The sequence below is a fragment of the Enhydra lutris genome, unplaced genomic scaffold (genome assembly GCF_002288905.1).
Source record: "Enhydra lutris kenyoni isolate GAN:26980312 unplaced genomic scaffold, ASM228890v2 scaffoldscaffold86, whole genome shotgun sequence".
Classification (NCBI taxonomy): Eukaryota; Metazoa; Chordata; class Mammalia; order Carnivora; family Mustelidae; genus Enhydra; species Enhydra lutris.
In genome coordinates this window covers 3,502,520-3,526,513 of record NW_019154170.1, presented here as the reverse complement: position 1 = coordinate 3,526,513, position 23,994 = coordinate 3,502,520, and the positions used below count along the sequence as shown (strand labels likewise).

The window sequence follows — 23,994 nt, the reverse complement described above, 5'->3', positions numbered from 1 at the left end:
GCCCCCTCCCATCTTCCTCCCCTCCCAGCCCGGGATCCAGCACTCGCCCCCACCTGTGTGGAGCTCGTATCCCTTTAAGTGGACGGACGCCGCCAGGGGTGGGCGTGGTCGCCGCGGGAGAAAAAGTGGGGGACGGTGTCGGGCAGCCCTGATTGGCCCGAGGCCCGGGCGGCGGTCTCAAGCGCCTGCGCACTGACCAGCAGCGCGCGCCGTTGGGGGGGTAGGAGGGCACCCGGGTGCTAATTGGCCGCCGCGACGGCCCCGCCCGCGAGTGGCGGGCGGTCACGTGACGCGACGGCTGGGGGCTCCCGGCGCGGGGGACGCTGGTGGCCAAGATGGCGGCGGAGCTGGTGGAGGCCAAAGTGAGTGAGCGGCGGCGGCGCCGGCCCGAGCGGGCGGGAGAGGGGGCGGGGGCCGGGCGGCGGGCGGAGGTCTGCGCCTTCCGCTTGGGGCCCCACGGCGCGGCCCGGTCGCGGTTCGCCGCCCAGCCCCCTCGCCCGCCCCTGGCCCTGGCGCGCCGGGTGCGGGCGGGGGGCGGCGAGGCCGGGGGCGGGGTCCCCCAAACCTTACCCCAGCCTTAGCGCTGGGGGTTGGTTCGCGGGCTTGGGGCGGGGTCGCCCCCCCGCAGCCCTTGTGGTTAGGGTCCAGTCTCACTAAGCACGGGGGACAGGGCCGCGCCTCCCAGCTAGAGGCACAGTCCTCCGGACAGCATGACGGGCTGAACTGCTCGTCTCCTCCTCGCCCTGAGCCGGGCTCCTGTTCCGTGGGCTGGGGGGAGCGTCTTCGCCTCTCCGCCCCCCCGTGGCACCGAGGGCTGGCATCTGGGTCTCAGACTCCCCACCCAGTAGGCCAGCTGGGGTTGGCGACTTCCTCCTCTGAAGGGTCCCCTGACCCTTCTGCCACCGATTCCACCATCCGGGGTGATGAGCCAGGGTCCTGAAGCGCCCCCAAATACAGTGTGCTCTTAGGGTTCGTATCCCGGCCTGGAGTTTGGACCCCTAGTTCTGCTCCCGCGTTGGTCCCAGAGCCCCGCCCCCCTCCTGACACCATCTCTCTCACCCTCGGAGTGGGCACCGTGTCACTCGAGTTTGCTTTCCTGCCTGGGATGGAGTCCTGACCCCTGTTCCCAGTTTAAATCCTTCCTCATTCTCTCCTCAGTTTTGGGTCCTGGGCTCTGCCTTCCTCCCCTTTCTACCCTCCGGACCGCATCTGTGAGGTTTTGGACTCTGCTCCTGGGGTCTCTAAACTTTACACTAGCAAGATCAGACCCCATAGTGGCTGTTTTCCCTGTACGCCCTCGTGAGTCTACTGAGATCATGCTCCCTCTGCACAGCTCCTGAACCCTACTTCAGATCCCTTTATGCGCCCCAGCTCTGCCTTTGGAGGCTTCCTCTCCTTTTTTGCTGGTTTCTTGTGTTGATCTGTGGAGAGTCCCTGGTCTCTTTCTTCAGTGCTCTCAGTGCTTCTCTCTCATACTCCATTTTGGGGTTCTGGTTCCACATCCCATAGAGGCCATCCCTCTTCTAGGGATGTACCTCCTTCCAGGTGCCTTCCCAGCGGTGAGGCTCCAGAGCCCTTGCCCGAACTACACTAGGATTGTTCCCTTCCTCCCTGAGAAGTTTACTCAAGGTCTTTGGTGGCAGGGAGGTGGGGGACTGGACCTCCTCTGGACAGAGGCTCCGCCCCCGCCCTCCCGCTGGTCTCCCCTCCCCAGGGTCCTGACCTGTAAATGTTTTCTTTCTCCTGTTCTCTCTCTCCTTCCATCTCCCTTCCCTTCCCTCGGAGATCTGAAATGGAGCCCCCTTCCTCCTGGAGCGTCCACCTCAATGCCTGTACTACACACTCTGCCCTTCTCTAGGGTTTTGAGAAATTGGGACTTGCCCTAGAGATGCAGAAGTCTGAACTCTGCAAGTCCACGGTGGCAGCTGGTGGGCTTGAGGTCCCCTGGAGTCCTGAAATTCAGTGGTCCCATGGGGCTGTGACTCTGTGAGTCTGGGCCCGGGCCCCTGCCCCCACCCCCACCAGAGGGTAGGGACTCAATTCAAGGCCCCATCCACGGCCTTGAAATATGATCTGATGAACTCCACTTGACCCTCCGGTGGCTGGGGCCCCCCATCCCAATTAAATCAAGTTGACCCTTTTTCCAAGTTCTCTAGAATGGGAGCCTCCGTTCAGTGGCACAGCTAGCTTTGAGCCTCAGGAGCCTTCCTTTAGTCTCTGGCTGTTGCTGTGGAGTGCCGTACGTGTCATTGAAGTGTTCTCTTCTTTTAGGTGCTTACCCAGCCTTTCGTATTAGGAGCTGGAGATTGCATGTTTTGGGGTGCAAAACTGGCTGGTCCGCGGGGAGAAGGGGGGAGCTTGTTGGTAAACTTGGAAATCAGACTCTTCAGCTGTGGCCCCTCAGAGGGCTTGGGGGGAGAGGCAGTCTGAGAACCCCTTGGGATGGTAGCATTTTTCACCGATCTCCCATTTCCTGGAGATAAGGACCTTAACTTTCCCCCACGTTCCGAGGAACCTATATGCGAGGCCGGTTCCGTTCAGCCCAGCAGACCTATCCAGGCTGATGCTTTTTCACGCAGCTTCAAGCAGGCCCAGAGCTGAGACCATGGAAGCCATCGGGGCCCGGTGCTGTTTATAAACAGACCTGAAGGGAGGCAGGGAAGGATGAAGCCAAGGCAGGAAGTGATTTTGCAAAGCGCTTGGGGCTTCTTCCGGAACGGTTGTGCCCCTCTCACGCTGTCCCCCTCCCAGTGTCAAGGGCAGCCTCCTTGGTGGCGGCAGCTGCTGAGAAATCTGAGTCGTGAACACATGGCAGCTTGAGGGATGTGCCCCAGGATGCTCTCGCGGCAGCACTGGATGTCCAGCCTGGTGCGAGGGCTAGGCCTCGCGGGGGCAGGGCGCTCCCAGGGGCGGGGTGATGTTGGAAGACGTGTTGTGGTCGGACTCGGCACCCCGAGCCCACCTGCCTTTAGCGCCGTGGAGGGCAGTCCACTTCCACGTGACGTCGCCTCTCCCCTCCAAGGCCTTGGGCCTCTTCCAGAAGAAACATCTTGCCTGCAAGCCCATTTGCTCTGCTCCAGGTAGGAAGTCAGGCCAAGGAAGGTGAAGTCTTTGTTTTCACAAGCGTTCTGGGCTCTCCGAGGGCCAGCTCGCTGCTTTGGTCCCGAGGCAGGGGGTGTGCTGGGATGGAAGGGTCCCCAGGCCCCCCAGACAGCTGGGTGGAAGTAGGAGGAAGTGCCCGCAGGAGTCCAGTGGACCCTGCCGCTGACATGGAGGCTTTGGGCCAGCCGCTGCTTCCATGGGGCCTTGGTTTTCTCACCTGCCTGGTGGGCGTGGACCCTGGTGTGATTCGCGGCCGGGAGAGCCCTTGAGCTTGGCGTATGATGGATGCCCCACGTCTGTTGCATGGGAGCAGGAGGAACGCCCTACTGCAGGAAGAGGCTCCCTTTTGAGATTTTGTAGGCGGGACAGGGCAGTCACACACATTTTTGTCTGTCGTTTTGTTCCTTGACAGCCCCTCTGCCACCTGTGGGAGCCTGGTGTATGGCTGGGAGTGTTCTTAGAGGGTTCCCATCCCTCGTGGCTAGATGAGGTGCCCAACGTGTAGAGAGGCCTGACGGAGGACCCAGGGCCCCTGAGTCTCGGTGCTGCCGTCAGACGCCACGCCTCACCCTTCGGCAACCAGGAAACAGGCAACACCAGAGCCTTCTGGCACTGAGACCGCTACGTAAACACCCTGGCAGGGTTCCCACCTACCTCCGACTGTCAGACTCTCAGGTTGAATTTAAGGGCTTTATGGATTTCCTTGGGTGCCGTCCTGCCCGGTGCCGGCCAGCTTTCCGTAGGCACCCTCGTCACTGGTACCCATCTTCCCCATCCCGCTGGAAGCGTCTTTTTCCCACCACATTTCGTTCATCACAGGCCCGCTTTGGGGCTCGGTGCGGGCGGCCCTGAAAGCCCGCTGACCCATCCATTCTTCAAGGACGCTTTGCTTATGTGGCATGTGGGGAAGCGCGCCTCCCCTTGGCGTCCCAGAGTCTCCCTGAGGCCGGGCCACGGTCACGCCGCCCCAAGGAAAGCACTGGCATCAGCTGAACTCCCGTGTTTGGTCTGATCAAGTCGGAGGGACCCTGCCAGACCGCTTTCGTCACTGCGCCTCAGCTCGCTTCACAGCCTCTGGGGCTGCTGGATTCTCAAAGCCTTCCTCTCGGGTCCACGGTTCTCAATGGGCTGATCCTGTTCCAGGGGACACTGGGCGGTGTCTGGGGAACGTTTGTGATTGTCACCACTGGGTTGGGCAGGGGGCTCCTGGCGTCAAGTGGGCGGAGGCCAGGGATGCTGGCGAGGACTCCACAGCGCCTAGGACACCCCCACCCTGGAGAACAATCTAGCCCCAACATCCACAGTACCGAGGTGAGGAGGGCCTGCTGGAACGGTCAGCAGACGTTTGACGCTCGCCTGTCCTCAGCTCCGTGTGGACACCATAGTGCGACGGAGAGAAATTGCCCCCGGCTTTAGAGTCAGGCTTAGGTGTGAATCTTGGCTGTTACGTGGAGCTCCCCCGGGCCTGGCAGGGATGTTTTAAGAATCAGAGTTAAGTATGTGATCGCACGTGCAGCTCGGGTCCTGGCAGGTGATGACTATTAAGTCGTGGCTCCCATCCTCCAGACCGAAGGGAAAACATGTTTGTGGCCAAAGCTGATTTACTCTGCTTTCCGTATGTTACCTCCTCTGGTCCTTCCCACATCCCGACGAAGTGGATCCTGTCATCCTGACGAAGATACTGAGGGTCAGAGAGGCCATTAGTGTTCTTGACTAGGGAGTGGCTGAGGTTGTTTACGGGTAAAGCAAGATTCCCAGTTCCTGCCCTGGGGATGCTTTCAGGCTTGAAGATGGGAGAAGAGAACCTAAAATAGAAGGCAGTGGTGTGTGCTGGGGGGGGGGCGGTCAGAAGCTTTTGCTGCGTTGGCAGTGCTGAGGAAGGTTTGAAGAGGAGGAGGGGAGCAGGGCTGAGCTGGGGAGGGGGCATCACAAGGACGGGTGAGCAGGCAGCCTGAGCAAAGGCATGGAAGGGACTGAGCCTGGGCCAGTGGGCCTGGTGCCAAAGCCTTTTCCTCCTCCTCCTGGGCTCCTGCTCCTGCGGCTCGAGTGAAGGGGACCTGGGGGCAGGGCCAGGCAGCCCCCAATGGGCTCTCACTTCGCTGTCCCCCCATTTAGGGCCCAGGTGGCTCCAGAAAGCCCCTTGCCCCATTGGCAGTCCCCGAATCTGGCTATGTCTCCTCTGAGCGTGTGTTCCTGCTGTTACTCTTCCCCAGAACATGGTGATGAGTTTCCGAGTCTCCGATCTTCAGATGCTCCTGGGTTTTGTTGGCCGGAGTAAGAGTGGACTTAAACACGAACTTGTCACCCGGGCCCTCCAGCTGGTCCAGTTTGACTGTAGCCCTGAGCTGTTCAAGAAGATCAAGGAGCTGTACGAGACACGCTACGCCAAGAAGAGCTCAGAGCCTGTCCCCCAGCCCCACCGGCCCCTGGACCCCCTGACCATGCACTCAACTTACGACCGGGCTGGCACGGTGCCCAGGACTCCCCTCTCGGGCCCCAACATTGACTACCCTGTGCTCTACGGGAAGTACTTGAATGGACTTGGACGCTTGCCCGCCAAGACCCTCAAGCCAGAAGTGCGTCTGGTGAAACTGCCCTTCTTCAACATGCTGGACGAGTTGCTGAAGCCCACAGAGCTGGGTGAGTCTGCCCCCGCCCTGGGGGTGGGAGCAGGGCTGGGGGTCTCCCCTTCTGCATTCTCCCCAGTGCCTGTGGCCAGCACATCACCACCCGGGAGTGTCTTCCGGGAAGCAGCGAGAGCCAAGGGGTCACGGGGGGCTTTCCCTCCCAGGAAGCGCAGGAGCCACTTCTGGGTCTTTATATCAGCGACCTGTAGGGTCGTCTCGCGAATAAGCCTGAATCTCAGCAGCTTAGCACCCCAGACACCTGGCTTGTGAGGGTCAGAACTCGGGAGTGGCTTAGCTGAGTGGTCCTGATGCGTGGACGCTGGTGCGGTGTCTGTCAGGCTGTTGGCTGGAGGCTGTCTCATCCGAAGGCCCGGCTAGGGCTGGGGGCTGCCCACTCACATGGTTGCTGGCGGGTCTCGGTTTCTTGCTGGCCGTTGTCTGGAGACCTCGGTTCTTGACGTGCGGGCTCTGTGGCCTGTGGACGCGTCCTCACGGTGTGGAATGGTGGTTTGCTTCCTCTGGAACCAGTGGCGCGGGGGTGGGAGGGTTCGTGTGCTGACAAGCAGTAAGTGTAGGAGCAGCCGGAAGCCACGTTGTTTCTCTGATCTCCACCTGGAAGCGGCTTGACTTTGTGTTCACGTTTCATCGCTCACATAGGCCAGCTCTGTGCCTTGTGGCCTGGGACCTTACCAGCCTGCACCCTAAGCGGGCGGGTGTCACTGGAGGCCACCGGGGATGCTGGCTTCCATGCTCTCACTCCCTGTGGCAGACAGGCTGGAAGTTGCGTCTGACCTTCTTCCATCCTTCCCCCCACAAAAAGCTCGTTTCCTGCTGGGCAGCTTCGGGAGCCTTGGCCAGTGGGCTCCGGCTGATCACCGCGGCCAGCTGGTTAGGGGACCGCTAGTGTGTTCCCGAGAGATGGGACACCGCCGGGACTGGAGGAGACCGTGCCAGGGCCTTGTGGTTCCTCTCTCTGCTCATTTCTCCGGCCCCCAGGTTGAAGGCGTGCGCACGCAGACAGGCCCCGGCCCTCACCAGCAGCTGTGATGCGGGCCGTGGCGGGCATCAGCCTGGTCCTGGCTTCACGGGCTCCCTCCCGTGCGCCCCCTCCCACGGCTGTCCGTGCCTCCAGGGCTCCTGATGGCGAGTCTAGGGCCATGGGCTTCTTGGTGCTTCTGGGATTTGACCAGGGCCCACCTGGTCCTGGGAGGCCCCTCTTGTCGTCATTCTCACGTCTTCCATCTGACTTCCCGTGAGGGCCTGCCGGATGGGTGCCTGTGGAAGCCCCACATTGGGGACGAGGCAGGGAGCAAGTAGGCCCCCCCATCCTTGGGAGGGTTCGCTCTGGCATTCCTCACTTAGGGCCTAGAGGTGCCCTGAGTGCATGTGGGCACAGTGGCTTGGGCTGTTCCCTTGCGGCCATCACCCACGTCTCCCGCTCGGTCCCCGCATCTTTACGGAGCCTCTGCTTGTTGTGCACCAGGCTCTGGCCTGGGCTGTGAGTTGGTCTCTGCCGACTGTGGCTGAGGTCACGGCCCTGCCGTGCCCCTGCCGTGCCCCTGCCGTGCCCCTGCCGCCACGCCCCCTGCTGTGTGGTTCTCTCCCTCCCTCCTGCTGACCCAGCATCCCGTCTGGCTCAGCCAAGGGGCCCCTCTGTGCATGGAGAGTTCCGTGCCAGCCCTGTGCCAGCCGGCCCACGCAGTCCAGCCGTGGCTGCGGGAAACGGGATTGCAGCTGTCTCTTTTCCTCCTTCCTGTAGACCTTGAGCTTCGTGAGGTTGGGTGAGGGGGCAGTGGTCCCGGTGAGGCCGCAGGAGGTAGAGGAAGGAGTTCCTGGTGCTCCGGACCCTGGAGTCCCAAAGCTCCATTTCAACCCGAGGCTCTGCCCTCTTCTGCCTTCCCTCCGGCAGTGTTGTCACTAGCCCCCAGGTGGGGAGTGAGCTGGCCTGGCCGCCCCTGTCAAGGGGTTGACGTGGCAGGGCTGGAGAGCCAAGGCCCTTTCCTCAGTTTCTCCAGGATGGCCCCCACCCCCTGCCCCAGCTCCGCTCCTCCCCACTTTCCTCTCTATGTGTTGGAACTCGTTCTCTCCCTGTGCCCAGGGGCTCTCCGGCAGGCTCTGGGGGCCTTGGGGCTGGCTGGCTCTGAAGGTCACGCAGTTCGGGCTTCTCAGGACTCAAGGGTGATGTTTACAATAGGGAGGCTGGGTTTTCACTGGGAAGGAGTAAGTCAGGCTTGGCACTGGGCGGGGGACAGAGGTGACTTTGAACTCGGGGGCCAGCAGCCTCCCTCCCCTGCCTGGACCATGAGCTTCCTTCCTGCATGGCCCGCTCCCACTCCCGCCCCACAATGCATCACTTTGCCCTGAGCCCCCGGGGACCCCAGTCACCTGATCTCCGGGAGAGTCTGCTCCCCTGTCTACACCAGGAACTACTCTGCTGGTGGCTGGAACAAAGAGGCCGACCCCGCCCTGCCCTGGCTCCCACCCACTTCCCCGCCCCAACCTGAATGTACCCCTTCCCTGGGGCTGCGTCCTCAGGGACCCCCGCGCCTGCCAGGTCCCTAGGGAGAGTCGTCGTGGAGCACAGAGCTGGCCTGGAAGCCTCCTGGTCCCCTCTGTTCCCAGGCCATCGGTTTGGGCCGCTTACCCCCCCCACCTGGGGGCCTCCCTGTGGTGACTCATGCAGCGCTGGCATTGCCCAAGAGTCACTTCTCGGGGCTTGGGCTCAGCCGGCGTCCCCTTCCCCCTCGCTCCTGACCGTGACCTGCTGACCAGAATGAGGTCCAGACACTCCGGTCTATTTCCCCGGAAGAGCTGCTGGCCAGCCCCAGCTTCGGGACGGAGAGCGCGCCGGGTGCAGAGGAGACATAAATCACAGGGAGCGGAATGTTTGGGTTGGGGGAGGGGAGGAGAATAATGGAGCTGGGAGGACCATAGGAGATGGACGATCTGCTCCAGCGGGGCCGGCCCCTAGAAAGGTCGGGAAACTGACTCAAGGTCACACAGCGTCCGGAGGATGGGGCCCTGGGGCCGCAGGCTCAGCCATCTTCCTGACTCTCCCCCCCTCCCCGAGTCCTCCGTGCTCTGCCCCTGGGGGTGGGGTGTACCCATTTTGAAGCACATGAGGGTTCTGGACGTCAGGTCTCCTCTTAGCTCAGAGAGCCTGGCTGTCCCAGCCATCCTAGGGCACTTGCTTCCTGACCCCCGCAGAACCCACGGGGGAGCCAGGGAAGGCCGTCCTGGGCATGTCACCGCAGCCCATCTGACGGCCACCTAGGCTGTGAGCGGCCACAGTGTGACCGAGGAAGCCCAGAGCTCCGCCAGGGTGCGTGGGAGAAAGGAGAGGCCGGCGTGAGGCGTGAGATTACGGACAGAAGGAAGGAGACGCGACCTGGTGCAGTGCTGCTCCGTGGGGCTCGCCGCGTCCTGTGGCCGGTGTGTTAGGCTGGGAGGCTGGGTCCCTACTGCCGCAGAGTGAAGGAGCCACCCCATGTCGGGACAACTCCCAAGGGTCTGCTGGTTGTCTCCATGCCCTGCAGGGTGGCAGCACCAGCACTGGCTGGGGACTGCTGGTCCAGCGGCTGCACTGTTGGGCAGGGCACATGTGTGTCCCTCGTCCGGCCTCTCCGGCCTCGGGCTGGTGCCACCCAAGCAGCACGGGAGGCGTGTAGTCCCCACCCTGGAGTGTTTTGCTGGGAAGCTTCACTAGAGGTGAATGAATGGGGCCAGGAGAGGAACGCTGTGCTTTCCCGGGGGGTCAGGGCCAGGAGCTCCTGGTGATACATTCGTGGGGAGGTGGCAGGTAGGAGGCTTCCCAGAGGAGGCCCCGTTCCACACCTGAGGGCTGAGTAGCCAGAAGCCTGACCGAGGAAGGAGCAGGCCCAGGCCTGGCAGTGAGCGAGGGCTCCGGAACAGGAGTGGTCGGGCCTGGAGCAAGGTGTGGTGTGGGAGGAGAGAGGGAGGGCGAGGCCAGAGAACGGAAGACAAGACGGGTGGGCCACGGGGGAGAGTGGCGATGGTTGGGACTATCCTGAGGGCTTCACGGGCGGGATCTGGTGAGCTTTCCTGGATCTCGTTTCCTGGGGTCCTCTCTGAGGTGGGTGTTAGCCCCTGGGGTACACAGAGGCAGAGGGCCTGTGTGCATCCATGGGCCCGGTGGGGCTCCCATGCAGGGGTATGCTCGCTCTCCGGGTCCTTGGGTCCCTCCCGTGCCCTGGGGCTGGGGTGGTCACGTGGCATCCCAGGTTTGGCCTCACAGCTCCAGGGGCAGGTGGGCCAACCTCCCAGGCTGGAGGCCCCCCCCCCCCCCCCCCCCGACAGCCCACCTGCGCAGCCGCCTCCCTGCTTTCCTTCCTCCACATTGCCAGTCTCCCCCAGCAGCCAGAGGAAACTTTTAAAATAGCTGGTTCATTATGTTCTTCCTCTGTTCAAAACCCTCCCATGAACAACTGACTTTTCTGCTTGGTTTCTTCTCTGCTCTCCTCTTCTCTCTCTCCCTTCCCCTTGCCTTGCTATTTCTCCAAAACACCAGGCCCAATGTTGCCCCAGGGCCTTTGCACGTGCTGTATACCTTCTGTCTGTCACACTTTCTCAGACGCTGCCTGGCCCTTTCCACCCCTGTCACCTAACCTGAAGCTTGTCTTCCTTTCCTCCTCACCTTCCCTCACCTTCTCGTCACCCCCTGCCCTTCCGTGGCCTTGCCTCCAGTCCTGATGTGGTTTATTCATTTGCTGGTGTTCTTCTTTAACACTTGGGTGGGGTCAGTTCATTCCCTCCCTACATCCACAGCGGGGAGCAGGGCAGGAGGCGCCCAGTTCCAGGAACTGAGAAGCGGCCTGGGGCTGCTGTGAAGGTGACAGCGAGCTGGCGTTGTGCGGCGCTCCTTGGGTGTATGACTTTTGTGAAAGTGTGTGTGCGTCGTAGAACATAGAATCAGGCCCCTGCTGGAGGCTTCGGCTTATTCTTGGTACCCTCTTTTCTTTGCCTGTGTGACCCTCCGAAACAGTGGCTGTGCCCTAACTACTGTTTTACCTACCCTCCTGCCCATTATGGCATGAGCATCCGCTCGGGCCAGTAAGTGTTCTCTGCTGGTGGTGGTTTGCACAGTGGGCTGGCAGCCGGGGCGGAGATGGTCATGCTGGGCTCCTCGGTTGGTGTCTTGGATTGAGCCAGAGGCCGGTTCCCAGTCCTCCCAGAGGACCTGGAAGCAGGGGGTTCCCTCCCTTTCGTTCCTGGGGGACTCTGAGGCCTGGGATGGGTACCTCATCCTAGCCTGTGCAGGGCCCCCACAGCCTTGGGGCCGCCTGTGGGACACAGCAAAGGCACTTTGGGGTCAGTTTGGTGTTGGCAGAGACACTGGGAAATTGTGTTGATTCTTTTTTTTTTTTAAGATTTTATTTATTTACAGGAAGAGAGAGAGATCACAAGCAGGCAGAGAGGCAGGCAGAGAGAGAGGGGGGGGGAAGCAGGCTGCCTGCCGAGCAGAGAGCCCAATGCGGAGCTCGATCCCAGGACCCTGGGATCATGACCTGAGCCAAAGGCAGAGGCTTTAACCCTCTGAGCCACCCAGGCGCTCCAGTTGTGTTGACTCTTAGGAGGTAAAAGTTGTAGAGAAGAATCGAGTGGGCGGGGAGGTACGCCCAGTACCAGCATGGCAGGGGCTGTGGGGGGCTTCCGGCTTCTAAATAAAGGCAGTCAGGGTAGTCTGTCGTTCCGACGCCATTTGAGCAGACTTCGGAGACATCAGGCCATCTAAGTAGCTGGGGGAGGAATCTTCTGGAAGACGGGATGTTGAGCACAGAGGCCCCAAAGCAGGATGTCCTTGGCACGTGAGGAACACGAGGAGGTGGCCTGGGAGATGGCCGTGAAATCAAGGCCACGGGGGTGAGGTGGGGTGAGGACAGCACCCTCAAGTGGCAGATGGTGAGTTGGGGGGGCCAGGGGGCCAGCCAGGGGTCGCATACAGATCAGGGGGCGGGGCTGGTGGGGGAGGGACCTTGCTAGTGTGTTTCAGAATCGGAGCCAGCTGGGAGCCGGTGCTGTGGGTTGGGTGCCAGGAGTTGTGGATGCCGCCTACGGCCCAGCCCTGAGCAGCTGGAGGGGTGCAGCTGGAGGGCCGTTGGCAGTGGGTGATGGAGGCTGGGGTTTGGGGGACCCCCCCCACCTCCATCCTACCGTGCAGGGTGTGCTGTGTCCCCGTTGAGGCTCACCTCCCACTGGCCGCTTGGCTTCCTGAGGGAGCTGTCAGCCACCTGGGGCCCATGGCACAGCAGAAAATCTGAACGCCATCCCCGCGGGGGTGCCATCTAGAAGTGGCAGCCCTGGAAGGGACCCCAGACTCTTGGCCTCCCGTGACCATGCCCACCTGCCTGCTCTGTCTCTGGGGGCGGCACTCCCTGGCCGGCGGGTAGGGTCACTGGTGGTACTCTTGGCTTCCCACTCGGCCCTCGCAGCCCCGCCTAGGTATGGGGAGCCGCACCCTGCCCCATCAGAAATAATTGCTCCACCTCCCCAGGGAGCCTGGGTGGCTCAGTGGGTTAAGCCTCTGCCTTCGGCTCAGGTCATAATCTCAGGGTCCTGGGATCGAGCCCCGCATCGGGCTCCCTGCTCAGCAGGAAGCCTGCTTCCTCCTCTCTCTCTCTGCCTCTCTGCCTGCTTGTGATCTCTGTCTAATAAATAAATAAAATCTTTTTTTTTTTTTAAAAGGAGTAATTGCCCCTTGGCTGTTGGGGCATGTCTGGGCCTGTGTGCACCCCCACCCCCCTTAGCCCTCCTCAAGGGCGCCAACCAGGATTCCGTGGGGACTAGCCAGGCCCTCGGCAGACAGGCAGGAATTGATGGCAGCAGCTTGGCGGTTTCGGCGGCCCTCGCTGAGCTCCAGCCACACGCCCAGCTCTGGGCCCTGGGAACTGTTTCCCGTGGACAGAGGGCACCCAGGTTGGGGTGGGGGCAGGGATGTGTGCCCCAGGCAGAGCTGGGCTATGAACCCCGGGGTCTGGCTTCTGAGTCTGAGCTGGTTTTAAATCCAAATTGTGTTTGTGTTTTAAATAGGTGATCTTCTGTTGTGGTTTTAGAGTTCAGAAGGTTCTGGAGCTGGGGTGGGCCAACTAGGGCCAGGGGCCAACGTCACGGGCTGCCTGTTTTCCTAAACCAAGCTGTATTGACACACAGCAACACCCGTCTGTCTGTTTACTGTCTCTGGTGGCTTTCGTGGTACGAGGCAGAGTGGGGACATTGAGGCAGAGCCCGTGTCTCACTAAAACCAAGACTGTTTGCGCTCCAGCCCTTCATAGGAACAGCAGTCACGCCACTGTTGGAAGGGTTGGCAGTTCAGAGAAAGCTGGCTCCCTGCCTCTCCCAGTCATTCCGAGGAGGTGACCGTGGCCATCCTTGCGCAGATGAGCCGACCTGCATTTGCCCAGACCCTTCCCTCTGCGGGTGGCCCGAGCCCGGGTGTGGTGCGTGCCTGCACCGGCTGCATCTCGCAGGTTACCCCTTAGCGGAGCACGAAGAGCTCCCGGGTTCCTCGCTGTCCGCGTCAGGGTCACGTGCTCGTCCTCCGGCAGCTGGCCCAGAGCGCGTCATCGCCAGGCGGGCTCGGCGGGCGCGGATTTGGGGCATCCGCCGTCTGGTGGAAACCATTCTGAGCAGGGCTGTCTGCAGGCCTTGGGCGTCCTTTGTGTGTGAGCCTGTCTCGGCGCAGCTCCTGTGTCCCACGTCGTGCGCGTGGCAGTGCCGAGACGGCCTGCTCTCGAGTCTCATCTTCTGATCAGGCAGCTTTTCAGTGTGGTTGGTGGGGTGGTTTTTTTTTTTTAAGATTTTAATTTTAGGGGCACCTGGGGGGCTCCGTTGGTGAAGCGTCTGCTTTCAGCTCAGGTCATGATCTCAGGGTCCTGGGATCAAGCACCGTGTCGGGTTCCCTGCTCAGCAGGGAGCCTGCTTCTCCCTACCCCTGGTCTTGTGCTCTCACTCACGCTCTCTCCCCCCCACCCCAAATAAACAAACAAGATCTTTTAAAAAATAAAAATTAAAATATTTTAATTTTAAGTCCTCTCTGCACCAACATGGGGCTTTAATTCACAACCCCCAGATCAGGAGTTGCGGTCTCCACCGATGGAGCCAGTCAGGCGCCCCAAGTTCAGCAAAGACGCCAGCGCTTCTAAGTTGAGGCAGAATTTACATCCAGCGAGGTCCGCAGATACTTAGTGTGACCTTGGAGTCTTACCAGGTGAACGTACCCCAGTTACCCAGATGCCAGCAAACAGAGCACGTCCGTCCTGTAAAGCCCCTCACCGTTGCTCCAGCGTCCCTGGCCACACCCCCCGGAGGCAGCTCCCATTCTGATTCTTGTCCCTGCGGGTTAGTGTCCTGTTGGGGGTGCAGCCTAGTGGACGTGCAGTGGGTGCTTCGGGCGTCTCTGACGGTGGCTCACCATCCTGATTTTAGATTTGCCCCTGCGCTCGCCTAGGTCACCTGTTTTATTTTACTGCGTGAACACACCGCTGTCTGTTTCTGCTTTTCCACTGGTAGGCACTCAGGTCGTTTCCAGTTCTGGGCTCTCAGGAATAAGTTTGCCATGAGCACTGTTAGGCAAGTCTTTTTGTAGCCCATGTCCATTCATTTGGGTGTATGTTTAACTTCGCTAGCTGACAGTTTTCCAGAGGGGTTGTGCTTGTGCAGAGAATCCCGCTCTCTCCACGTCCCTGCCAGCGCTGGGAGTTGTCGCTCTTTCCATTTTAGCCATGCTAGTGGATGAGTAGAATGCCGTCTTGTGTTCCTGGGCTAAATCCCAAGATCCCGGATATTTGCTGATATTTTCTAAAGGACTTTCGTGTCTGTGTTCATGGGAGGTGTTTATCTGTAATTTTCCTTTTTTGATGTGTCTTTGTCAGGTTTTGATACCAGGGTCGTGTCAGCCCTGTGAAGTGAGTTTGCTGTTCTCTTTGTTTTCTGAAAGTTCAGAGAAGTTTATTTATATGGTTTCTTAAATACTAGAACTTAGCAATTGGATCTGCAGTTTTCTTTGTGGAAAAGTTTTTGTTCTTTTTTTTTTTTTAAGATTTTATTTATCTGTTCATTTGACAGCGCATGCGTGCGCACAAGAAGGGGAAGCATCAGCGGAAGAGGGAGAAACAGGCTTCCCGCTGAGCAGGGAGCTTGATGCGGGGCTCGATCCCAGGGCCCTGGGATCACGATCTGAGCCGAAGGCAGAAGCTTTAACCCACTGAGCCACCCAGGTGCCCCTGTGGAAAAGTTTTAATTATGAGTTCAGCTTCTTTAAGTGATAAAGGGCTTCTCAAGCTTCCATATTTTTTGGTGCGAGTTTTGGTAATTTGCAACTTCGGAAGAATTTGTCTATTTCATGTAAGTTATCAGTTTTATTGCCATAAATTTGTTGTTTTCATTCCTGTATTAAACCAAGAGACTGTAGGATCTATTCTACTGTCTGTCTTTTGTTTCTGGCAGTGGGTGTGCTTGCGATCTTTTTTATTGTTTGTTCTAGTAGCTTATCTAAGAAGTTTGGCTTGATTGATTTTCTCTGTTGCTGACTTTCTGTTTTTATCTTTAACTTCTTTCTGGTAAGTTCAGCTTTAATTTGCTCTTCTTTTTCTAGTTTCTTGTGGAGGAGTCAATCGTTTGAAACCTTTTTCTGTCTTTTTTAGGAGAAGCATTTAAGGCTGTGATTTTGCCTCCATCGGCTGTGTTAGCTGCTCCCTCCCGGGTTTTGCAACACTGTGTCTTTTCGTTCAGTTCAGAGACTTTCTAGTCACCCCTGGGGTTCTCGATGCAGTTTTAATGGACAGTGAAAAGCCAGCTTGTCACCACCATGGTCCCTATCCTCTGGCAGACATTCCTCTACTTCTGCACCCACTGGGCACTTCGGGATGGCCAGTGTGGCTCTGTGTGTGGTGTCCCTGCGCCTTCCTCACGTCTTCTACTGTGCGCGAGGCTGTTCCGTGACTCTTGTTTTCTGCACTCGGAGCTTCGGGGCTGTTTCACTTGCCTGCCTCCTCCGCTGGCCATGAATGCCCAAGGCAGGACCTCTGTCCAGCTTGTCTCTGTCCCCTCCAGCAGTGCCTTGCAGGGCCTGTGCCGAGCACCACACAGACAGGCAAACACTTGCCGGGTTCCCAGAACAGTGGTGCGAGGTGGGAACAGAGTTGTTACTGGCATCTCACAGGCCCCAGGGGAAGCAGCTGGCCCAAGGGCATGCAGTCTGTCGCACTGCCTCCTGTCAGCTAGGCAGGCTTCTCTCCCTGGGCCGAGCACTTCTGTCTTCCTTAGAGACTCCTGAACCCCCGAGGGCTAAGAAGGTTGCTGCTTCCCAAGGAGCCCTTCCGGGGTTAGGGGTGTTCCCTGAATCATAGGCTGCGGTGTGACACCAGCAGGGGCTGCGCTTCCCACACCCTCGTCCCTAGTGGCCCTGCTTCCATCCCACGGGCCTGGCTGCCTGGGGGTGCTCAGCCTCCTGCTCCCTGCTTCCCCTCTGAGGAGGGGCCGGCTCCCTCCCTGGGGACTGGACGTCGCCCTGACGCTGAGTGTGTCCTTAGTCCCACAGAATAGCGAGAAGCTGCAGGAGAGCCCGTGCATCTTTGCGCTAACGCCGAGGCAAGTGGAGCTGATCAGGAACTCCAGGTGCGCTGCACCCTGCACCCCTGCTGGCCTCCCCAGCGGCCGCTGCGCCAGCGTGCTCTTGGGCCACCCAGGGCTGGGCTAGGGGCGCCTTCCGCAGACCTGATGTTGACCCTGTGCCCCATGCTGGAGGCACAGGGAAGCCCCGTGCGCCTGACTGCGTGCTCTCCCTGCCTCTAATCTGCAGCCTCCAGACATGGGCCCCTGTCCCCCTTTTAACAGGACTCCCCTCAGCACTGTTGATGTCAGGGCTGGGTCCCTCTTTGTGGGGGGTGCCCCAGGGGGTGTCCCAGGCCCTGTGGGGGGCTGAGCTGCATCCCTGGTCCCCACCCACTTGATGGCAGGACTCCCCTAGTTGTAATGCCCGTAGCCGTCCCGAAGCTGCCCGGGGTCCTGCCAGGCCAGCATCGCCTTGATGAGGACCCTGAGCCTTAACGGCAGAGAGACAGAGGCCGTTCCCAGTATCTGCTGAGATGTAACTCCCCAGTGAAGCAGCCGCTTGGTGCCCCCATGGCCCATGCCGAGCTTACACCTGCTGACCTATTCAGTAAATCCCCATGGCCGCCCTGCCTCGTGCAGAGAGGGGAGGCCCTCTGCCCAAGTCACAGTGAGTAAGCAGGAGAGAACATTCCAGTCAGCACCCAGAGGTCTTCGGCTGCTGAGGGAGGTAGCGGGGGACCCTGTCTGGCTAGCCCAGGTGAAGGGCTCTCCTGCCTCACTGAGCCCTCTTCTCCTCCCCTCTGCTTCCGCGGCCGCGCAGAGAACTGCAGCCCGGGATCAAGGCCGTGCAGGTCGTCCTCAGGTAAGCCTGGGCCTGCCCGGAGACCCCGTGCCCGGAGCCCAGCCCTGCCCGCCCCAGCGCCTCCCTCCTGACGGCGTCTCAGGTTCTCCGCAGTCAGAGGTGGAGCCCTGCTCCTCCTCGCTGCCTGCCGTCTGTCCTTGCCTGTGCACCCGTCACCACGGAGCCTCGCTCAGGCCAGATCCAGGGCCCCGAGAGCCGCTCTTGCAGTCTGGCACGGTGGCGCCCCTGCCACGTGGACACAGCCCTCATGGCCCCTGCGCCAGCCCTGCGCCCATGCCCCCTTGGGGCCACTCCTCTGTGCCGAGCCCCTGCTGGCCTCACGGTGCGCGCTGTCATTGCAGAATTTGCTACTCAGACACCAGCAGCCCTCAGGAGGACCAGTACCCACCCAACATCGCCGTAAAGGTCAACCACAGCTATTGCTCAGTCCCGGTGAGTGGGCACCCCTGGGCTGCTGTGGGGGACGGGGCAGGGGGGCCGCCACGGAACCCCTTTCCGAGATGTGAGCCCCCGCGTCTGCTTCCAGGGCTACTACCCCTCCAATAAGCCGGGAGTGGAACCCAAAAGGCCCTGCCGCCCCATCAACCTCACCCACCTCATGTACCTGTCCTCGGCCACCAACCGCATCACCGTGACCTGGGGGAACTACGGCAAGGTGAGGGGGGCCGCCACCCACCTGCCCCCTGCCCCGCCCCCCTGCAGGCCCGCCTCGGCCTGACCGCTCCTCCCCCACTTCTGCCCCAGAGTTACTCCGTGGCCTTGTACTTGGCGCGGCAGCTGACCTCTGCGGAGCTGCTGCAGGGCTTGAAAACCATCGGGGTCAAGCACCCGGAGCTGTGCAAGGCGCTGGGTGAGCTGCTGGGCCCGCGCGCCACCCCGGGGGGTGCACAAGGAGGGGGGCAGAGCAGTCAGTGCAGAGGCCCTGAGGCAGGGACGTGGGAGGCGGGACCAGCTGGGGTGGTGAGGTAGGGGCCAGGTCTGGTGGCATGTGGGCAGGGCGGGCACGTGGGGGTCACCCCCACAGCAGCTGGGAAAGACCCCCGGGGGATGGGCACTTGAGGCCGATGCTTCTGACTGCCGGGTGGGGGCTGGAAGCCCCAGGGGGGCAGGAGCAGACCCGATTCACAGCTGTAGGTACGGGCTGATGGAGCCCAATCTGAGCCCAGACCAGCGATATCATGGGCGGTGGGGGGCTGACACGGGGAGTGTTGAAAGTGAACCACCGCCAAGATGGGTAGACAAAACCAGTCCTGTTTCTCGTCTTGCATCCATGTGTGCGATGGCTGTGTGGCCTCGGGCAAGTCACTGGCCCTCTCTGTTCTCTGCATCTTCTGACCAGATCCTGGGCCTGGGCCGAGGGACTAGGCGATGTCCCCATCTGACCACTGGGGACCCTGAGGCGCAGAGTGGTGGGGCTCCCACCTATACACCCCAGCCCACTTTCCTCAAAGAGCCCTTTCTTCAAAGCCGCCCCCCCAGCCTGCGCATCACCCTCCCACTGGCCGATGTGACCAGAGGGGACAGGCATTGGCATGGGGGCCAGGCAGGGTTCATCCAGGCCTTGGCCTGCAGGGGGGTGGGCAGGGCACCCGGAGGTCTGGCGGAGGCCTGGGAGGGGTGTATGAGACCACTGGGGCTCCTGCTTGGCATGGATGGCCTGGTTTCCTCTTGGAAGCCAGCTCCCGGCGGGGTCGGCAGCCGCTGGGCTCCTGGTTGCCGTGGGAAGTCCCGTGCTTATCTCACCTGTAGCCTTCTTGCTGCACTGAACCCTCTCCTCTGTCGGGCGGGGAGGAGTGGGCCCGGCTTCAAAACCCGATGTACCCAAGTCTGTCGCTGGCGTTCAGTCTGAGAGGCAAGCCCTGAGCTGGGACTTCACGTGGGGGTGTGAAGGGCTGATGTGGCCTTCGGGACACGGGGGAGCTTCTGGAGGAGGGGCTGCAGGGGTTGCGTGGAGGAAGGAGGGGCAGCTCCGGGGTCAGCCCTGAGTCTCCCTGTTCGCACTGAGAGCAGAGCAGACGCAGGGCGAGCCTGAAAGAGAACGGAGAGGGAGACCGTGCACATCTGCGGACCTGCCTCGGGGTTCACTCTGCGCGCCTTTCCTTCCAGTCCCTCTGCCAGCCCCGCGCTCACCGTCGCGAAGGGGCCTTGTGTGGTGTTGTGGGCATTTTGCACGCGGCCTTTGGCTTCGGGCACCGGCCGGCTCTTCCAAAGTCAGGTCGACTTGGTCACCCGAGAGGCTGCGCTCGTGGGCTCACTTCTGCCCCTGCTGGGTTTGGGGGCATCCAGGAGTGGGGCCTCGCTGTGTCCTGGCTCCGCGTGTGGTGGCCACGAGGACCTTCCTGGAGCGGCCCGTCCCCCTCCTCGCCAAGTCTCGGGGATGGTTGGCGTGGCGTGCACGGTCGCAGCGGACAGACCTGTGGGCGGCCGGCCCTTGCCGCCATCTTTTTCCGAAAGAGGCCCGTAGGCTGTGAGAACGCGCCGCGGAGTGGGCTTGCGGGCCGGCCTGCCCCGTCGGCCTGCCAGGTCGCGCGAGATAGCGGCTGCTGCCCAGAGTGCTTTCGCAGGTGACCCTCGCGGGCCCGAGCCCTAGAGCCGAGCCGTGCAGCTCATCCTGGGAGGAGGATGTGAGGTGCCCCGTGTGTGGACCATCTTCCCCGAGATGGAGGGGCCGAGGGTGCTTGCCGCTGCCTGCCCCGGCGTCGATGGGCGCTGGAAAGGCCTGCCTCTCAGCTCCGCCGGCGCGGACGCCTCCGTCCCTTCTGCTAACGACGGCCACCCCTTCTCCGCAGTCAAAGAGAAGCTGCGCCTGGACCCCGACAGCGAGATCGCCACCACGGGCGTGCGGGTCTCCCTCATCTGCCCGGTGAGTCGGCGCGCGTGCGTCCTCTGTCCCCACCTGCCTGTGGCGCACGGCCGTCCCCGGGCCGCTGACCGCCCCCCTCCCCGCAGCTGGTGAAGATGCGGCTGTCGGTGCCCTGCCGCGCCGAGACCTGCGCGCACCTGCAGTGCTTCGACGCCGTCTTCTACCTGCAGATGAACGAGAAGAAGCCCACGTGGACGTGCCCGGTGTGCGACAAGCCGGCCCCCTACGACCAGCTCGTCATCGATGGGTGAGGCTGCCGGCTGCACGGCCCTCTCCTCCCGGGGCCCCGCGGGCGCCCCGCCACCCTGGCCGCAGGGCCGGCGGGTGTCCTCCTTGTGGGGCTCTGTGGGGCCCTGGCGGCACAGGCAGAGGCCACTGGCTTAGGCTCTCCGGGCCCAGGACCCCGCGGACCTGGAGTCTGCTTTTCCCCAACAAAGCAGGGGCCCCGAGAGCCCAGCTCGAGCCCTGCACGAGCCGGAGAGCCGCTCCCTGCACGGCGCTTAGTGCCGCCTCCAGCTCGTCCCCCGCACCGAGAGGTGGGAGGCTCAGCCGTCTGCCCGCCTCCGCTCTCCTGTGCCCTGCGTCCCGGGTGGCACCCGCACGCGGCCGGGCCCTCCCCATGCCACAGGGAGACGAGGGGAGAATGGCCGTTCTCCCCAAAAGGGAAACTTTGCTCAGGTCTTAGGTTTCCAGAAACTGAGCCCAGCACCTGACCGGGCAGCTCGGGCCAGATGCCAGCCACACCCATCTCCTCTCCCGGTGCTGGGGATGGGGCAGGGAGGGAGAGGCCGCCCGGCTGGGTCTGTGGCCACACTCAGTGCCCAGAAGTCTGTGCAGCCCAGATGCACGTTGCACGATGTGTGCGTGGGGGGCCCGGGATGGCCCGCGGCCAGCAGGGGCTTGCGTACGTCTGTGCCCACATTCGAGCGCTCGTCTTCGTCTGGTCCCCACACGTGGGCGCTTATCAAGCCATCCCTCCCAACCGTACTGAGACGTGGTGGGCCTAGATCTTCCCCACCTTACTGACGAGGAGACTGAGGCTCAGAGGGGACAGTCACCTGTCTTAGGTGTGCCCAGTTCACAGGTGGCCAGGCCAGCTCTGAGCCCGGGTCCCCTCCTTGGAGGGGCTGAGCTGCTGTGCCCCAGTGTCCCCACACCGTCTGGTCTTTGGGTGGAGTGAGGAGGCCCCTGGGGCCGGGCACAAGGGCCAGGGTTGAATGGCTGCTCTGTTCCTGGCCTGGCAGCCGTGCGGCCCCGTGCCTGCCTCTCCCCTCACCCCCACAGGCCTCGAGCGGGTCACCCAGGCTCCAGTAGCAGCAGCTCCGACAGCTCCAGGGGCAGATGGGCCTGGGGCTAGGGGGTGTGGCTGTGCCCCATACACCACAGTCCCAGCACCCCACAGGGCCTGGGCATAGCCAGGGAGGCTTCCTGGAGGCAGGGGCCTTGATTATTCTGTTTCCTTGAGGATTTGGTATTTTGTCCCACCCTTGGCTCAGCCGGGTTATTCTGGGGTCTCCCTAAGGACTGTGTCCCAGACTCTGCCTTCAGGGAATCCCAGCTGGCTTGGGACCTGAGCCAGACAGAGACGCTCCTACTGCTTGGGCTCTGCGGGGGGCAAGAGACGCTGCGGACTGGGGCGTCCCGGCGGAGACGTCCACGGCAGGCAGAGCTGTGTTAACACTGCGGAGTGACCCCGGAGTGGCGGGTCTGTGAGTGGCCCGGGGGGGTGTCCTGGAGCAGGAAAGGGCCTCCCTCCCTGTGACTGCGTTTGAGGTGGTTGAAGTCACATGGAGGCAGGTACTGTTTTGACCTGGAACAGATGTTGGGGGCCAGGTTGGCCCGTTGCCGCTGGGGCATGTGTGTCCCTTGTATGGGACCTGGCCCGGTGTGGGCCTCCCGGCCGCTGGAGTTGGTAGGGAGGTGGAGGCCCCGTGACCGGGAAGGGGCAGAGCCAGGAATGGAGTCCAGGCAGCCTGGTTTCTAGCCTCGTTGGCTTCGGGGAGCTTCCCACCCCTCCCTGGGTCTCGGTTTCTCCATCTGTAAAATGGGTCTGGCTGAGTACCTTAGTGAAACGGTGCCAGAGCGTGTCTTGCCAGGCCAGGCTCGTGATGGGTGCTCCCTTGGGGTTGCTGTGGCGTGTGGGAATCCAGTGTCCCCACTTCTGCTTCCTGCCCTGCCCCAGAGCCTCTCCAGGGGGCTGTGAGCAGTGCCCACCCTCTGCACGCGCCTGGCGTCTGGTCTGCAGAGAGGGGGAGGTGCGGGGCCGGGACAGGAGGGGAGGGGCCGTGGGCCAGAGGGGGCAGCCGTAGGCACGGGGCGCAGCGCAGGCAGGCCTCTCCCTCCCGCCGGGCATTGGGCCCCCAGGCCCTGGTGGGCGCCGTCTTGAAACCACTTCCACGGAGAAGGAAAGAGCTAACTTAGCGAGTGTCCCGCGGGAGTCCAAGCAGTCGGGGAGGGGTGACAGCAGCCCTGCCGGCCCGGGAGTCAGCTCCTTGCCCCTCCAGGCTCCTCTCCAAGATCCTGAGTGAGTGCGAGGACGCGGACGAGATCGAGTACCTGGTGGACGGCTCGTGGTGCCCGATCCGCGCCGAGAAGGAGCGCAGCTGCAGTCCCCAGTGTCCCATTCTCGTGCTGGGTGAGTCGACGCCCCGAGAGCCAGGCAGAGTGGGGCTCGGGGCTCTGGCTAGAGACCTCCATGGTGTCCGATCGCCTGCCACGTGCCGGGCCCCTGCCCCTCGCTGGCCTCCATGGGCCCGCTCTGAGCACCGCCCCCTGTCGCCCTCAGGCCCCTCGGACGCCAATGGGCTCCTGTCCGCCCCCAACGTCAATGGCGGTGGCAGCGGCGGCGCGCTGGGGGGCGCCGGCGGCGGCGCGGCAGGCGGTGTGGAGAACGGGAAGCCGGGAGCCGACGTGGTGGACCTCACGCTGGACAGCTCGTCGTCCTCGGAGGAGGAGGAGGATGAGGAAGAGGAGGACGAGGACGAGGACGAGGAGGGCCCCCGGCCCAAGCGACGCTGCCCCTTTCAGAAGGGCCTGGTGTCGGCCTGCTGACCGCTCGCCGCCGCCGCCGGCTGGACACGCGACTTTCCTGGTGCTCACCCACGCGGATGGGGCGCAGGCGGGCCTCGGGGTACAGAGGGAGGAGTGATTTTTTTCTTTTTATCGTTGTTCATTTGTTTTTCCACCCCTTTCCCTGGCTCCTGGCACCTGTACCTCTGGACTCTCCAATCGGAGGATTAAAAAAAAGTAAAATGACAAAAAAAAAAAAGTACAAAAAAAAAGAAACGACAAAAAAATATCAAACTCTTAAAAACAAGGCATCTGCCCTCACAGCTGCTCCCCCAGCCAGAGCCCGAGCCCCGGAGCCTGAGCCGGCCCTGGGCAGCGGCGGGCAGACCCGGGGAGCTGCACGCGACGCCCCGCCCCACCTCGCCTCATCCAGGGACCATTCCAGCGGGGTGCAGAGGGACGGGGCGCGTGGGGGTGGTGGGGCAGCAGGGGGACAGACGGGCGCACGGCGCCCTCCCTGGCGGCAGCCACGACTCTGATGTTCGTCTGTTCCTTTTGCTTTTATTTCTCTGCAAACACGTCCTCTCGCCCAGAGACCCTGGAGCACACCGCTGAGCAGGGAGCATTTTAGCCAAGAAGCCATGGAGTGGGTTCGGGCGGGGAGGGGGGGCAGGGGGCACGGGGGTGGGGGGGGGCGGGAGGGGCTAGGGAGGGTTTAGCCACAGATGTGTTGTATTTTTTGAAAGTGCAATAATTTGGTATTTTGAAGACCCAGCATGTGGCCAGGACCCCCCGTGGAAGGCGGGGGCCCCAGGGTGCGGCAGCGTGGGGCGTGGGGGGGGTCTCCGTTTCCTAGCAGCTACCTCGGTAACTCCAATTCAGGTTAACTTCCCTACGGACCAGCGCAGGTGTCCACAGACGCCGCCGCCGCCGGCCCTCCTTGGCAGGCGGGGCGGGCGGCC

The 23,994-nt window shown here is 62.0% G+C and overlaps 1 protein-coding gene across 1 annotated transcript; it reads left to right on the top strand.

Moving 5' to 3' along the window:
* The first annotated feature begins 320 nt into the window (after window positions 1-320).
* On the top strand, window positions 321-23,695 carry LOC111161688 (protein inhibitor of activated STAT 4). The gene is made up of 11 exons (XM_022525498.1): window positions 321-362; window positions 5,316-5,742; window positions 16,277-16,361; window positions 17,119-17,160; window positions 17,502-17,592; window positions 17,687-17,815; window positions 17,905-18,010; window positions 19,950-20,023; window positions 20,110-20,270; window positions 22,528-22,658; window positions 22,809-23,695. The coding sequence occupies exons 1-11, from the start codon at window positions 336-338 to the stop codon at window positions 23,072-23,074; spliced, it is 1,539 nt and encodes a 512-aa protein (XP_022381206.1). The 5' UTR covers window positions 321-335; the 3' UTR covers window positions 23,075-23,695.
* Window positions 23,696-23,994: the final 299 nt, after the last annotated feature.

Excerpts from the sequence above, each read along its gene's own strand:
- LOC111161688 (XM_022525498.1), top strand. The coding sequence starts at position 336 with ATGGCGGCGGAGCTGGTGGAGGCCAAA. Across the intron at positions 363-5,315 it reads CGGAGCTGGTGGAGGCCAAA|AACATGGTGATGAGTTTCCG; the intron begins GTGAGTGAGCGG and ends ACTCTTCCCCAG. Across the intron at positions 18,011-19,949 it reads GGAGCTGTGCAAGGCGCTGG|TCAAAGAGAAGCTGCGCCTG; the intron begins GTGAGCTGCTGG and ends CCTTCTCCGCAG.